Source organism: Sander lucioperca, chromosome 6 (genome assembly GCF_008315115.2).
Source record: "Sander lucioperca isolate FBNREF2018 chromosome 6, SLUC_FBN_1.2, whole genome shotgun sequence".
NCBI lineage: Eukaryota > Metazoa > Chordata > Actinopteri > Perciformes > Percidae > Sander > Sander lucioperca.
Genome location: NC_050178.1, coordinates 12,456,066 through 12,472,652, shown reverse-complemented (window position 1 = coordinate 12,472,652; position 16,587 = coordinate 12,456,066). Strand labels below are relative to the sequence as shown.

At 38.1% G+C, this 16,587-nt stretch overlaps 2 protein-coding genes across 4 annotated transcripts in view; one reads left to right on the top strand and one right to left on the bottom strand.

The window, feature by feature from the left end:
• lrig2 (leucine-rich repeats and immunoglobulin-like domains 2) overlaps positions 1 to 1,653 on the bottom strand; it is a 33,406-nt gene extending 31,753 nt beyond the window's left edge. Inside the window, exon 1 of the mRNA XM_031301967.2 lies at positions 932 to 1,653. Within this exon, the coding sequence (XP_031157827.1) occupies positions 932 to 1,119 (188 nt within the window). The 5' untranslated portion in view covers positions 1,120 to 1,653. The remainder of the gene's footprint in view (positions 1 to 931) is intronic.
• A 930-nt stretch (positions 1,654 to 2,583) lies between these two features.
• padi2 (peptidyl arginine deiminase, type II) lies at positions 2,584 to 16,377 on the top strand. 3 transcript variants are annotated; one of them, XM_036002057.1, is made up of 16 exons: positions 2,584 to 2,888; positions 5,645 to 5,813; positions 6,671 to 6,740; positions 7,233 to 7,294; positions 7,661 to 7,781; positions 8,227 to 8,379; positions 8,958 to 9,148; positions 10,871 to 10,977; positions 11,589 to 11,700; positions 11,999 to 12,106; positions 12,754 to 12,905; positions 13,066 to 13,213; positions 13,362 to 13,455; positions 13,557 to 13,636; positions 14,978 to 15,124; positions 15,261 to 16,377. In XM_036002057.1, exons 1-16 carry the CDS (start codon positions 2,749 to 2,751, stop codon positions 15,492 to 15,494), a joined length of 2,088 nt encoding a protein of 695 aa, XP_035857950.1. In that variant the 5' UTR covers positions 2,584 to 2,748; the 3' UTR covers positions 15,495 to 16,377. The 3 variants fall into 3 exon arrangements, with proteins under 3 accessions (XP_035857950.1, XP_031157822.1, XP_031157823.1); XM_031301962.2 differs by having other exon boundaries at positions 2,586 to 2,888; positions 8,958 to 9,151; positions 10,874 to 10,977; XM_031301963.1 differs by lacking the exon at positions 2,584 to 2,888 and adding an exon at positions 3,340 to 3,565 and having other exon boundaries at positions 8,958 to 9,151; positions 10,874 to 10,977.
• The last annotated feature ends 210 nt before the right edge of the window (positions 16,378 to 16,587 follow it).

Below are 16,587 nucleotides of genomic sequence, written 5' to 3'. Positions count from 1 at the left end.
ATGTGATGATCATTATTCTTAAATGTTCCACTAATGTCTTTAGAATTAAAATAAGGAAATGTGCAATAAACCTGTCTCAGGGGTTCTACTTGGGCCACAAAATAAATCGTTTATTTTTTTATCGGCATTGTAATATCAACTTGCGCAATAAGCACATCGTGAAAGGCTACGACATATCGCCAAGAACCTTTAGAGATTGTGTTAGTTTAAAGAAAATATCAGTAGAAAACTACACTTTAAAATGTAACTGTCGTTCTTTTTCAGTGGTGTTTTTTATATTCAATTTAATGTATAATTTGTTTAACAATTCAACAAGCAATTTGTTGTATTATAGCAGAATACTGAAAGCAGCAGAAAGGCAGAACTGAGTACACTTTAATATTGGTTTATTTATCGCAAATAATATCGATATCTCAATATTGAACAACGTTATCACTTATCGCATGAGGCTTTTCATTCTTTACATTCACTTCAACTTTGGCAAAGTACAATATCTATTTGTACATATACATCTGCGCACTGTATGCATTCACGTTTAAAGGCCATACTTTTGTTTACTTTTTTTTTTCTTTTTAACTCATATTAGTGAGGTTTGTGTTTTTTGCTCGTGAATTTTGAAACGTGAAATTCCCCCGGCAACAGATAGATAAATATAAATGAATTAAGTAAGTAAATATACAAGTAATATAATAATAATAATAATAATAATAATAATAATAAGTAATATATAAGTAAGTAGCGTTAAGTAGGTAGCCTAAATCTATCTATCTATCTATCTATCTATCTATCTATCTATCTATCTATCTGGTATGTTATGGTGCATCCCTCGGTGGAGCAACAAATCAGTGCTGTGGATTTAGTAACGTTACAAGACAAGACCAACGTCAACGTTACATCAACAAAATTTGCGTCTAACCGGTTGTGTACTTACACTTGTGTTATCCCATCTGGTGGGTCCACAGGAGCCGTGGACAGCCTTTTCCTGTTGCAGTCCAAAATATGGACTGCATCTTGTCCTTTAGAACACGAGCAAGGAGGGGGACAAGACTCCAGAGCCCAGGCACTCAAACTTAACAGCATCAACACAAGGGCCGAAGGAATGGGCCAGCCCTCCGCCATTTTAAATGTCCTCCTACTGAGGGCTGCGTACCGTTAGCTACGTGGCTAACTCGCTAAACTGGTACGTTAACTGTTACAAAGCCACCATCAAATCGTCCCTGCAATTTGATATCAGTAAAACGAACACATGCTTCAGTTTTATAGTGTCATGATTCCAGACGGAACATTAAAATACATGTTCTCCTAACTTGCGTAAGGCATCCCAGCAGAGATTTCTTCCCTTCTTCACAGTGCCTGGAATTTCTTCCGCTCCAATCTGAACAGTGGACACCCTCAGGAGTAGCTAACTTTAAAGCTAACTAGCTCAATGCTAAGATGATTTGGTCCAACAAATACGCCACTTTTCACCAGCCGACATTGGTTTAACTCTATGATTGGCTGGCGTTTGATTACATCGAACCATGTGAAATGGTATCTTTGCTTAACCCGGGTTGTTTACAACGAATTAAAAAATATTTTTTCCGTCTATGTCCCGCAAGAACAACAAAGCGTCTAGAGTTGATGACATAGCCTAGATCACGCCCATTTCAGCATATTCCCAGTTATTCCATTGGTCCGTTCTTCAGCCTGTCAAACGTTTGCAAGAATCTGATTGGATTTTTGTCCAATGTGTTTTTGTGGTAGCCTCCGACATCCATGCTCCTGAGTCGTTTAATAAAGTTTTTTTCCGAACTGTCCTTGTTTTTCCTCTCTCCATTAAATTAAATTATAAAACAGTTCGGCATCATAGTTTCATATTCAATAAAGTCCTGTCTTCACTCTCAATAAGGCGATACATGCTTAGCCTTTATTTTCAGGACATGTATGCATGTAGGCTATTACATTTATCTTATGGGATAAATGTAGGACCACCACAGTAGCAAATCAAGAAAAAATAATAATTAAATAAATAAACTTAATGGAAATTCTGAAGGTTCAAATGCCATATATATATATATATATATATATATATATATATATATATATATATATATATATATATATATATATATATGCCTCCACATCAAACGCATAATGCCCCTTTGAAATCAATATAATCAAAAGCATTATTATTATTAGGAGTAGTAGCCTAGTAGTAAAAATGTAAACTGTATTCATACAGCGCCTTTCAAAACAAAGTGACAAAGTTTGTAGGCTACTTAGTTTTTAACTAACTTAGTTTTTAACTTAGTTTGTGTAAAAAGATTAAAACATTTCAGCGCAATTAACAATATGTAGGCTAAAATTTCGCCTGAGGTCAAACAGGGATTCGTGTATTCGTGTAGAACGTTTGCTATTCTTTTAAAAGTTTCATTCGTGTGTGGTCTCCATATAGCTGCAATATGACTTATCTATGTGCTATAAATCATATCAGAATAATATTGTGACCTTATTATAGGTGGGCAAACTCATCTCTGCACCATTTCCCCGTGGATATGCACCTCGGGAAACCATGCATAACAGAAGCCTCACCTTTTCATTAGCAGCCACACCCTTCAACTGGAGAAATTAAATGCATGAGTTCACATAGGCTAATGTGTTTTTTTCTCTCTCACTCCCTGCCAGTTGAGCTGTTAAAGCGTGTCTCAAATTACAAACATCGAACAAACTTCCAGAAATCCTTCAATCTGAGCAAAAACGCAACCAACCATGTCTCAAGAAGTGTCCCGAACCGATGTATCTGCTTCTGTGTTACCCAAGAGGAGAGAAGTGACATGTCGTCTGGACACAGAAAATCGATTGAGTGTCGTCCATGTTATTGGCACATATTTGAAGGCAACTCTGAACAGGTAAGCTGAAATGCCATAATCGACTGTAAGTAAGATACACAGGCTATGGTGTAGGCCTATGTTGATGAGTAGCCTAGGTTCATCAGTTTCCGATCAAACTGTTTGCCGTATAGGCTACTTTTATTCTAGGCTACATACAGCTTTGGTAGAAAAGTAGCCAATAACAAGGAGAACTATTAGTTAGCCTACAGTTTTCAGGTTCATAGCCTACCTGTATTTTGTGTTTCTACTAGAACATGATTAGCCTACATGCTTTATTTGTTTAAAAAAAAAAAAAAAAAAACTTTATTTTTCTCATCATGGCTGCTGCACCTGATCTATAGGCAGACAGACGCTGCCGCCCATATATATATACATATCTATGCTGCCGCCCCCTGTGGCTGCCCCCCCTTCCCGACTCTGCTCCTGACAAAGCCCAGTCTGCTCTGATTGGTCAGCAGCCATTTTTAGCAGCCTTTATTATGGCTTGCTGCAGTGTGCAAGAAGACTAGTCTTCGCTTCCTGATAACGGAACAATCATCGGGCAATAGTGTCAAATAGTGTCAGTACCAGTCTGAGTGCCTCACACACTGGAGTACTGCAGCCATGATTCACTCCCGGACTCTCAGAGTAGATTATGACCAAACTACAAGCATTGTATGCGTGGTCGGCTCGGAACTTAACGTGAACCTGAACAGGTAAGCTTGTTCAACCTGTACGCGCACGCACGCACACAAACACACACACACACACACACAGCCTACATACATAACCTACATCGGATATGTAGCAAATAGTTTATGGAGTTTACTTAGAGTATGTCATATTCTATTCCATTGTGAATATACTTTTATTCTGTTGTGAAAATATTCACGTTCTTCTCTGAAAATATTGTATTACATTCTATCATATTACCTTGGCAAACTGCTTACGGTTCACACAGCTTAAGTCTAGTGTGTTGCCTATGTCTCTTTCCTCATTTTTATTTTAATGATGTGAACTTGTCAACAGCCAACCCGTTCAACTGTTTGCATCCAGGGCTAAAATGAATTGCTCAGTTTATTAGGTAGCCTATACATAGTATCTAAAACCAATGCAATCTAATACAACAGTCCTGCAATAAATCCTCCCTTCATGAAGTTTATAATGTTCAGGTTTTTTAAAACTTTTTAAGGGAGGTGTTGAGTCAACTGTATGGTCATTTTGGCAGCTATAGTTATTTTGCTGTTAAATTACTACGCCCCATTTACATTAATAAGGGTAGACTAAATATAGCATCCTCCAAAAGTATCATGAGGTTGAATCAAAACCTCTCTAAGCCAAAAACTGAACATATACATATAACTTTTATGAATGTAGAATTTACTACAGGACTGTTGTATAAGACCGCATTTTAGATAGGTGTACTGTACCTAATAAACTAGCAACTGAGTGTATAGGATTTCCATTGTTAACCCACATCAATAGAGCTGTGGGTCAGGTGGCATTTGTATGCAGATGTTGATGGTGGACCTGTACAGTGGATACAGTCAACAGACCTCTATTGTTGCTGCCAACAGAAAAGAGTTTGTCCTAAAGAAATGTAGACAATACGTTCTGCCAAATGCCAGCCTCCACAAGATAACAGAGCAAGGCTTGATTACAAACTGGGCAGAGTGGGAGACCGGCACGCGGACCGGACTCCCAGGGGCTCTGAGGGGTTTTTGTATTATCCAAAAATAAAAGTGTGCTATTATTTGAGAAGACACCCATTCTTGAGGCCTTGTCATGAAAAATGGTCCTGTTTTCAAATCTTAAAGAATGGGTTCATTTTAAAGCAATACTTAGTATTGAAAGTGTTATTGAAAAAGTTGTTGTTATTGATGTAGTCATTCCTCCTCTCCATATCGGCCAACAAGAGATCGTGTCCCAACGTGATAGGAATGAGAGAGAGATCCACCCATCTCTACCTGCAAAGAAATAACAAACACAACAGCAGGAGGAGCACTGACAAGGCCAAAGGCTGTCACATGAGACAAAATAATAATCATTATTGTTGTGGGTAGCTAAAGCTGTATTGTTTATTAAGACCTTGATCATAGTTTGTCTGTGTCGTGACTCATGACATACAGTTGGTTATGTGGCTGTATGTTGGTTATATGGCTGTGTCTATTTCTAGAGAGATATGTGGTGAAGGCATTACCACTAAATAGCTGACACATGCAAAACCTGAGATCTGGTGGTAGTATAGTGTGGAACTATCAGATGTCTTTGTCCTTAGGCAGAATATAAGCATGACTTCACCTGAGACAATTTTCTAAGAAAAAAAACGGGGACTTCATTGTCCATATTTTCTTTTTGCTGGAGGCGTCATCCTGTTCAAACAGGCTCTGCAAGCAAGGCGTGAGAAATTTGACCACATGCTGTTCTTGTTCTTTATTCTGCCACTTTTAACATCCTCTGCAGTTTCTATTTGCAACTTCATGTCATTTTTTTATCATGTCTGTTTGTGAACACACATCATCCTAATTGTTTATTTTAATAAAACCATATGTGTATAATAACTTTGCTTGCGTTGCTGTCTTCCAAGCGACACAGAATAAAGACGGACTGACTTACTTTATCATGACTGCAGCTGCTACTTTGGTTCGCCACCTGTCATGAAATTTGAGCTTTCCTGCATACGTCATTGTTCGTCCTCACTTGTATATTTGCTCTAACACCCTATTACTGTATGTTTAACAAAGTATGTTTAACATACAACATGCATCAAAACCTGCTGTTTCTCTTCTTCGCAGGAGTGCCCCTCCCAGGTCCAAGTACTTCTCTGTGAAGTGCACTGCCAATGTTCAGTACAGCATCAGCCCCCCCACCTCAGGAGAAGACCTCTCCCCCACCCCTCTCAATGGAAACTCAGTACTACTCATCAGCATGAGCCGTGCCAGTGAATCTGAAAATGATAGCAAGGTGAAGTAGGACAGAAGTGCATGAAACTAATGTCACAAAGCAGCAAGTCAAATGTCTTGATTTCAATGAGTGCTGAGGTATTGGAGTATCACAGCTCCAGGAAATGAACCATTTATTATTAAGAAAATGCACACCCAGGAACACGATTCAAGGTAAAGCAAAAACAGCCGTGATTTTTTTTTAGATATAAGTTAATAATAATAATAATAATAATAAGCTGAATTTATATAGCGCTTTTCACAGACTCAAAGTCTTGGGTTGGGTGTTTTTTGCAAAGAGTTTTTAGAAATTTCCCTGAAACAGTTGGCCAATATTTTTGGAACAATTTAAAAATATTAGAATTTCAAATATTAAATATTAGTTTGTTTCAGAGCCTGAAATTTAACAGCAGAACGAAGAAGCGGTGACTTCTGAAGTGTGTGTGTGTGTGTGTGTGTAAATAAGTGTAATATAAATATATATATAATTTTTTTTTATATATATATACATACACACACACACACACACACACACACACACACACACACACATATATATATATATATATATATATATATATATTTAGATTTATATATATATATATATATATATATAGATTTAGATTTAGACTAGACTTTAATTAGAAATATATCAAGGACAAACTCATCATCCTCGAAGCATTTGTACCTTTTCCTTCATTTGATTAATAATGTATCACTTTTCAAATAACCAGAGGAGATATTCAACATTAAAGAGAGCTCAGTAGCTGTTTGCCTTGCAATGTGAAACTCATCATTTACATTGATGCTTCTTTAAGATTTTACAATTGTCAAATGTAATTTTGTCTAACTAAATGACTTGTGCTTTTGTTTTATAAGCTGTCTGTCCAGTACTATGGGGAGAATAAAGAGGTCTTGGGGAGAGCTGTCCTGCACCTGACGGCTGTTGGTAAGTTACAGCAACATGGCGTAACATTGGTATTTTTTCGAGATTTGTCGTCCCTACAGTTTCAGAGTGCAATTCACTTCTACACTGCTGTCGTAAATATGGACAGCTGGACACATGCATTTGTTATGATTACATTACTTCATCAAAAACTGGCGAGCCCACAACTTTGTTAACACAGTCGAACATTAAGCAACCAACAAATAACACAAAACATAGCAAGCCAGCTATTATTACTTCCTAGTCCAACAGCAACATGCCCAGCTTGGCGTCTGTCTTGCTGCCTTTTATGTCGCAAAGCTCTCGCCAACGACTAAAATCCTGTCTGAGATTTACTCTTGCTCGGTCACTTTCTCCTTTTCTTTTCTTAGTTTCCTCCGTGTCCTTTTCGGTCTCTTCGCCTCTGCCGTGATTAACTGTGATTTCAACCACTATCTGGAATATTTGGGTCATGCAAAGGCACTCTGTGATTAACAAACTGTGTCTGTCATGCAGAGATCTCTCTGGATGTGGATGCTGACAGAGACGGTGTTGTGGAGAAAAACAACGCTAATAAGGTGAGCTCAAATGTGTCAGATGACTGTACAAAATCTGAAAACCTAATGAAGGAGATATTTTCTTTTCACTTTCTTATAAACAATAACAGGCCAAGTGTGACAAACTCAGCGCTGCATATTATTCATTTTAAAGTGTTTCAGCCTAGTGTTTGTTATCAGATATTTTTCTCCATCAGAGGTGAGATCTCTCTACAATTGTGTTGTTTAAACATGTATTCTTTCTATATTCATTGTGTTTTATGAGTTTGATATGTGGCAGTGTAATCACTGAAGTCACAGTCTAAGCCGTTTCACATAACTTTTTGTATCTTTAGATTTTCCCGCCAATCAAATTCATTCACATCTGGTTTGTTGAACACTTGTTAGGGATCCTGGAAATGGGGTCCTAATGGGCACGGAGCCATCCTATTGGTCAACTGTGACTCAGAGCAGAAATTCTGGAACAAAAAACCAGATTGCGAGCAGGACTATGTCACCAAAGTGTCTGGTAAAATATTACAGCTTCTGGTTCACCACTGAATTCTGTCTTTGTTCACTCTGCACCATTCACTCTTTTATAACTGTTGTCAGCAATAAAATGCCACTCATATTTGCTTTGGCAAAGTCAACATTTGAAAGTTTTGATAGGGTAAATACGTTTGATAAAACTACGAGTGTAGAGGGCAGGTTGATAAAGCAGGCCTCTCAAATGACGGCAGTAGGCAAACCAGTTTAGCTGAAATGTGAAAAACAGATGTTATTCATTATAGGTGGGTGTGTACTGCCCAGTAGTTATCATACATTTTTACCCCACATTGACTGTAGTATTTAGCTTCAGAGTTAAAAGCATAAAAAAAAACCATTCATGTCATGTATCTGTTACATGTGTATTTAAAATCCATGGTATGTAAGATTGAATGACACACTTGGCTGAACATTACCATAATGTACAGATCTGAAGGACATGTCTGTCATGGTGCTGCGGACCAGAGGCCCTGCCAAGCTCCCAGAGGGCTACAAGCTCACCATGCACATCTCTCAGGGCCACGCAGAGAGTGTCCGTGTCTTCAGGTCCACATCCCCTGAAGCCAAGGTTAATACACTGTGTGAGTAAAGATGGTGGGTGAGAAAGCCCCTGAACAGATGATGCAACATGCATGTAATTCAGCTGGTTAGTTAAAGCTTTAGTGGGTAACTTTTTTATATTAAAGAATGTCCGTTACATTCAAGCCATTGCCAAATGAGTTGATACAAAGCTAATTAGCTCCACAAAACTCTCTCTGTATTTCTCAGTATGGCTATGTTCAGAAACTGGCATCGTCCGGCGATTTTCACGCACAGAAAATCAAGTATATAAGACAATTACCTTTTCTGAAGAGTCGATCATATTTTTTTAATCCTCCGTGTTCTCTTTGGCTACAAAAACTGCGTGGAGGAGGGGTGGGGGTGGTGCGTGATCATGTGAATCATTATGATGTGAATGCTGAGTAAGTTTTGTTACTACTTACTTACTTACTTATTACTTAGAATTCCTCATGGGGGAGACAGAAACTACGCACTATAGCTTTAAGGCACTGTGTTGTTTTAATTTGGTATCTTTAAACCTTTTTGTTATTTTTTAGAATCTTTTTTCCAATGAAGCGCCTCAGTATTTGAGCCTTGTTTATGTTGTTCTTACTTAAAGTAGAGAAATTCATCTATAACAACTTTGTGAAGAACTATCCACTGGTGCTGAGCAGTGAGGTCCTGTCCCAGGAAGTGCCTTACCTTGGAGGCGTAGCAGAGATGAAATTTCATGTGGAGGGCCTCAGGTTTCCTGACAACGACTTCGATGGGCTCGTCACCATCAACCTCAGTCTGTTAGAGCCCATCGCCACCGTAAGAACTGCAACACGACATGCACAATGTTACACATCTTTATTTCATCTCCTACCATGAGTTCCTTGTACTGTTTAATCATCTGTTCTCTATATAAGACAAGGGCTGCAACTAAGGATTATTTTCATTCGTTGATTCATCTGTAGATTTCCTCGATTAATTGATTAGTTGTTTGGTCTATAAAGCCCAACATGACATCCTCAAATGTCTTGTTTTTTTTCCAAAACTCAAAGTTATTCAGTTTACTTTCATAGAGGAGTGAAGAAACTATGAAATATTCACATTCAAGGAGCTGAAAACTGATTAAGCGATTATCAAAAAGTTGGCAATTAATTTAATCATTGATGACTAATCAATTAATCTTTGCCGCTCTATATAAGATTCTACTCTATATAACTGTTCATGATGAAATTGCAAGAAACAACAACAATATACAGTAGTTTGACTAACAATCTTAACTCAAGGCCCACTTAATATTTATTTTCATAGCTTTCAACCAAATCTCCCATTCTTCGTCTTTTCATTCTGGTTGAAAGCTCTCTACAAAGTTAGCAGATAGACCTTGACATAAGATTTGTTTTTGTCAAACTATTTCCAAAGTTAAGAATGAATTTTCACATGAAATGACAACCTAACTGAACTGGCATGTTATGTGAATTGAATTAAAGTAAAGTTGTTTACTAACAAAACAAAGGTTAGATTACATTTGTGTTATATTAGATTACATTTTTATTTTAATTACTTGTGAATTTAAATGTATTTGGTCTTACATTACATTACACACACACATAAAGAGGAGTGCAGCTAAATGAAAATATTTGTATAGACAATAAACCAATTTACTGTATATAATTCACAAAACAAACATGTTTATTCAAAGGTAGAGGCTACTTTCAAATACACGTTTATTTTGTGAATGACATATTGGATGCCAATGCATCATTATTTTACCACTTTTGACAATCTAACTTCCCATCCATATCATTTTCAAATTTATTGGAAAGATTTATTTGATTCTCCACCCTTGGTTTTCCAGTTTATTTATCAATCTTCATGGTCTACTTATTTATGGGCATTCCAGTTAAAAATATTTATGCACTTATTTTGGTATTGACCTGTTTTTATAGGTTTTTATAGTATAATTCTGGCAACAGGTGGCAGATTGGCTGTCCAAACAAGCAATCCTTTTACATGTACCCCTTGTAGTATTATTTGGGGTTTTGATAATTGATATTGAGGATTTGTATTTTTATTATTAAAGATTATTATCTTCAAGAGAAAATTATCATGAAAGGTAAATACAAAAATGTAAGGGAAATTGAATGGGAGATACTGATACTATATACTATATAAATACTACTATTTAAAACTTGGGATACAGAGGAACGAAGCCAACCATGAAAGTTAATGATATTCTGATTGCATTTTGGTGTTGATTTATTTATTTATGCATTTATTTTATTTATTTTGGAAACTGAAATGAGGTAGAAAGATTGTTGTTGTGTTTAAATTATATACTGTATACAGTAAAGGTAACATGTATGTTGATGATGTATGTAGATAGTGTGTGTGTGTGTGTATAGAGAGAGAGAGAGAGAGAGAGAGAGAGAGAGATTGATTGTATGTTTTTGTATTGTATTGTTGGTGTTATAAAAAAAAAAAAAAAAAAGAATGAAGTGGAGTGCAGCTGGCAGTACTTAGCAGCCTCTCATGTTTTGACAGGATATCCCTGAGACGCCTATCTTCACAGACCAAGTCGTGTTCCGAGTGGCACCGTGGATCATGACACCCAACACCCTCCAGCCTGTGGAGGTGTTTGTTTGCAAGTAAGAGCCTACTGATGAATAATAAAGAGGATGGTGACAATACATGTGTCAACACAGTGTTACAGTATTGCACATTCCCTTAGACAGAATTGCAAAATAAAAAGCAATCCAACAGCACATTATATAATGTAAACAAAGACACGTTTCCTTGCGGAGGCCTTTATAAAATGAGGAGTGGTGAAAGTTATTATAGTCCATGGATGTATTAAGAGAACGTTAGTCTAGCTAGTCATGTTATGATGGGAAGTTAACTCTTATTCTCCGTGTTTTGGTGAATTTCTGTAGCAGAAACAGCGCCGCCTATAGGCCTGGAATATGAAGTAGCACGTTGAGTCATTTGGATCTGGCCCCGTATGGACAAAAAAAATCTCGAAACGAATCCAGGGAAGACGGGTAAAAAAAAAAGATAGTTTTGGTACGTGTGGACGTGGCCTTAATTTGAACTCTACTACCAAGAAAATGATGCGTGTAAATGATACATGTACTGTAATTAACGCTTTGTCATTGTGGTTTTATATGTCACTCCTGAATTAGCATTTTGAAATGACAAGAAAATTGCTAAGTAGGCTATTGCTTAATGAAATCTTCTTCCTCTTTGGTCACCTTCTCAGCACTTCTGATAACAACCCGTTCCTTAAAGGAATGAGGAACCTTGTTGCAAAGAGCGGGTACAAGCTCACGATTTGCCCGAAGTATGTGAACAGAGGGGATCGCTGGATGCAGGTAAGAAAACTGAATGTATCGCATAAAAAAACTTCTTGGAAAAGGAGACAAAATGTGCTCCTTTGAAAAAAATGACAAGCCAGAAAAAGTCAAGTTGGAAACACTGCAATAACATTGTTAATGGCTTTTACATCATCTGCATCATTAGAAAGAAAAGGAATAATTCATTCAAATCCCCAAAGTCACATGAAACATTCACAGAAAAGACAAAAAATGACAATATAAACATCAGTAAAGTTGTTATTGTTATTAAAAACATCTGATAAGTAAAAAGGGTTAACTCCTATCTATTTTTCAGGATGAGCTGGAGTTTGGCTACATCGACTCACCTCATCAACAGTTTCCTGTTGTTCTGGATTCCCCTCGAGATGGAAATCTCCAAGATTTTCCATATGATGAGCTACTGGTGAGACGGAAATATTTTCTTACCAAATCAGATACATGCATCAAACACTGATCCATTATACGGCAGCACTTACCCCAGTGAAAACCAGGAAAACAGCATGTATGGACAAATACTATATATACTATATTATTGGACAAAAAAATAATAGGACAAACATGAGAAAATGGCTCAATCTGGTAGAAAATTGTAAACCTGATTTAATAAACTGCTCGATTCAATGCTGTATTGGCCATGGGATCAAAATTAGGGGTACATTGTTGTCCTTAAGGGTCTGAGTGTCCGTATTTTGGTTACACAGGTTATTATAGACTCATAGGAGCTGAGGTTGAACTTCCAAAATTCGAAAAATTAAAAAATAAACTCACATCTTAGCTAAAATGTATGCCACATGCATTAACACAGCCAAAGCGATTGAAAAAATTAAAATGCCAAAAATGTCTCAAGTGATGCAAAAGAGTTGAAGTCAAGCCCCACTCAACAAAACATTTTTTTTAATGAATGAATGAATGATTCTGGATTTTTCAATTAGGGAGATGGAACAGATGTAATTTTAAGCATTTTAAAGTACCACAGACACAAATTATTGTTCAAAGCAGAGTATTTTCATACGTCTTAAAACCTATCTGGAAATGCCTCCATGTCCTCAGGGCCCCGACTTTGGCTATGTGACGAGGGTGGCCAAAAGAGAACATGTGAGCAGTCTGGACTCATTTGGTAATCTGGAGGTTAGTCCTCCCGTCACTGTGAATGGAAAAAAGTACCCCCTGGGCAGAATCATCATTGGAGTGGCCTTCCCTACGTGAGTTTGTAACAGATCCAGAGAGGAGTCCCTGACTTGTTCTAAAGAATACAAGTCATTTGTGTATAATCATAATCATTGTTGTAGAGTAGCACAGGAAACAAAATAAAATGTGGCCAAAGATGTGTGAACATTACTTGTATTGCTCTCTTTCTTTAAGGGCAACTAAGGGACGGAACATGACCAAAGTAGTTCAAGACTTCTTGTGGGCTCAGAAGGTTCAGGAGCCCATTGCCTTGTTCTCTGACTGGCTCTATGTCGGCCATGTAGACGAATTCATGACTTTTGTTCCTGCACCTAACAGAAAGGTAAATATTACAAAAAACACTTTAACTGCTATATTGAAATATAAAATAGTTGACGGGGAAGACAGGGAACTGCTAGGTGTAACCTGATAGGCTCTCAGGACAATGAGACAGCAGGTGTTATCTTTGTCTGTTGTGTTTCTGTGGACAGGGCTTCCGGCTGCTGCTGGCCAGCCCAGACGCAGGCTACAAACTATTCAGAGGCTTACAGAACAATGGACATGGAAAAGCCAAAATGTTTGAGGGTAGGCCCCTCTTTAACAATGTTATCTGTGTAAAATCAACTGTACAATGTGCATCGTAGCAATAAACAAACTCATCATGTCATTCTTAACACGTCCAAAAGGTCTGAGAGATGAAAAAACAATAACTGTGGATGAGATAGTTGATGACGAGAATCTCCAAGCTCAAAATAACTATGTACAGGTGAGTGGGATTGCAAGGTTAGACTTAAGCCCAGGAAAAATTATGCAAGACTAGTTCATTCTGTGAAAATCCAAACAAAAAAAATTATATAATAATTTGTACTTCATGGCCAAAAGTATGTGGACAACCAGAAATTACACTCATCTCCTATTGTTGAATATCTCAGTCCAAATCTATGGCTGTTAAAATGCTGCTGTAACATTGTATGTGTGAGGGATTTGTACAGGATTTTGGAACCTGGCTGCAGGGATTTGCTCCCATTTTGCCACAAGAGCATTGGTGAGAGCGACCACTGATGTTGGGTGATAATGCCTGCTGGCACACTGTCAGCGTATCAGTTCATCCCAAAGGTTTTGGATGTTGGTAAGGTCGGGGTGCTGCCTGGGGCATTTGGATTTCCCTTCATTGGGACCAATCTAAATCATGAAAGCCACAGACTGTTCCTACTCTGACAAACTGTTGGCCAAAGTTGGCATCATGCATGCATTCAGGCAGCAGTGTTCTCCACGCATCCATCCAGATTATAAATCGTCCATCAGAAAGCCAGGTAGTGAAGGAGGATTCATGGCTTTAGCCAACATGTTTCCACTGTGCTAGAGTCAAGTCATTTTCATTCATGTAGCCCAATATCACAAATCCCAAATTTGCTCTAAGGGGCTTTAGAGTCCAATGGCGCTGCTCTTTACACCACCCCAGCCATTGTTGATCTTAGTCTTGTTGCTGTCACTTTGCGACTTTTATTAAAGCTCCTGAGCAACAGTTCACATACTGACGTTTCCTCCAAAGGCAGTTTGTCTTCTCACACTACCAAGTTTCAAACTATTTTTACACAGTATGTGCTTCAGCACTCTGCAGCCCTGTTCGAAGAGCTTGTGTAGCCTACTGCTTCACGATGAGCTGTTTTTGCTCCTTGTTATTTGCACTTCACTATAACATGCTGACTCATTGGAAAGATGGCATCCTATCACAGACCTATGTTGAAAGATACCGAGCTCTTTTGCAACCAAATGTTTATCGGCAGAGATGCACTCGTTCATGTTGATTTTATAGACCTTTTAGCAATGGGTGTGTTTGAGGCAGCTGAACCTACTAATTAGCAGGAGTGTCCGCATACTTTTGGCCACATAGTGTCAAAGCCCAGACAAAGATTATCTTGAGTACTGCTAGTATTGCTTATTTTGTGTGAAGCACTTGGTAACATTGGTTTTGAGAATTGCTGCTGTATGCTAATAAGAGACAGACCAAGGTTACAGAATCTAATGAGCAATAATGAGTTATAAAAGTTCTGTATTGTACAGTATGGGAAATTGATGTGTTTTTTAACCGCCTGCTCTCTCGCAGAGCTGCATCGACTGGAACAGAGATGTGCTGAAGAGAGAGTTGGGCCTGGACGACGAGGACATCATCGACCTGCCAATCCTCTTCATGTTAGTGACGGAGGGTGAGGAGGAGAGCGTGCTCAGAGCAGTGGCTTACTACCCTGACATGGTGTGTTCAGACCTATTGCTGAGCTGGTATACTTTCCAATCGTTGTTTCCAATATAAGAGGCATTCAAGCACTCGGTAAATTTTAGGAGCTGATAGCACTACTGTGAGTCTCATGACCTGTCACTTCTGTTTCCAGGTGAACATGATTGTCCTGGGGAAAAACCTGGGCATCCCGAAGCCCTTTGGCCCCAAGGTGAATGGACGATGTGCCCTAGAGGCTGAGATGTGCTCCCTGATGGAGGGCCTGGGCCTCAGTTGCACGTTCATCGACGACTTCGCCACCTACCACAAACTGCTGGGAGAGGTGCACTGTGGCTCCAACGTCCGCAGGGAACCGTTTGACTTCAAGTGGTGGAACCTGGAGATGTGAACCTAAACTGAACAGTGGATGGAGAAAGAGGCAGTTTCAAAATATTAGATTGGTTAAGAAAAATATGACATTGACTTAACTTTAGATTGGAAGAGATATTTTCATGTCAAAGCCTTACATTATCTCTAAGTCTTTAAATTATCTAAGCTTCTTCTAAGCTGTTAAATCAACGCTGAATTCTCTAAGCATTTTGCAATACATGCCACTTTCTTTCCACAATATTTGCTCAGTAACCATCAACTTTAATGCAGGAAGAATTACCCCAGGCGTTTGATCTATTATGCATCTTCATCTTTTTTGAACATTTTTGTTGGCTTTATTTACAAAAAGGATGTAAAGCAATATGTACAAACATGTCTTTTGAACAAGGGCTTAAGCAGGCTGTTGACAAGAACAGAAATACAATCATTTGAATCGAGCACATAGAAGATCCAAGACTCCCAATCTTGTTGTGGTTTGGACCGGCCGTTGGCATACAGTGCAAGCACAGTTAGATGAATGGTACCACATAGTGATGTGCTATAATAATATAGAGCCACAGGAGGGCGTACTTCATCTACTCAAGCATTTCCAAAGTCCAGAGGAAAATCATTTGAAATCTTATCTTTTCATAAATCAAATCTAAAAGGCTGTAATATACAAATGTGTAATTATATCCAAAATGTATCTTTCTGGTTTTCTCTATGCCATTTTTCTGTAGAGTCAAATGCAAACTGCTGTGATTTGTAGCTATAAACAGCTTGATTAATATAATATATAGGCAGCTCTGCATTTGGTCCAGTGTCTTAAACCCTTTGTCTTTTTTACAAACTGTAAAGGCTGTCTTTAATTTGCCATAGACAATAAAGCTCATGTCTGCTTCAGTCATATCACTGAAATAAAAGAACTCCATGTCTCCATCAGTTCTTTCCTTCACAACAAACTGAAAACAGGAAAACACTTCTCCGTTCAGGAAAGGTGAGTTGTTTCAGACTCAAGTTTTCTGTGGTCAGGATTCAACACAGTATCACTATTCATTGTGGTATATATCTATAAATAAATACATGTCTGTCTAGTTTTACATTCAAGCCCGCCGGCAACGCAGTGCCTTTAA

What these genes read in the sequence shown, in the direction of transcription:
- padi2 (XM_036002057.1), top strand. Translation starts at nt 2,749, where the DNA reads ATGTCTCAAGAAGTGTCCCGAACCGATGTATCTGCTTCTGTGTTACCC. An exon ending in AATCTGAAAATGATAGCAAG is followed by an intron (nt 5,814 to 6,670) that starts GTGAAGTAGGAC and finishes TTGTTTTATAAG; the next exon opens with CTGTCTGTCCAGTACTATGG. An exon ending in AGAAAAACAACGCTAATAAG is followed by an intron (nt 7,295 to 7,660) that starts GTGAGCTCAAAT and finishes AACACTTGTTAG; the next exon opens with GGATCCTGGAAATGGGGTCC.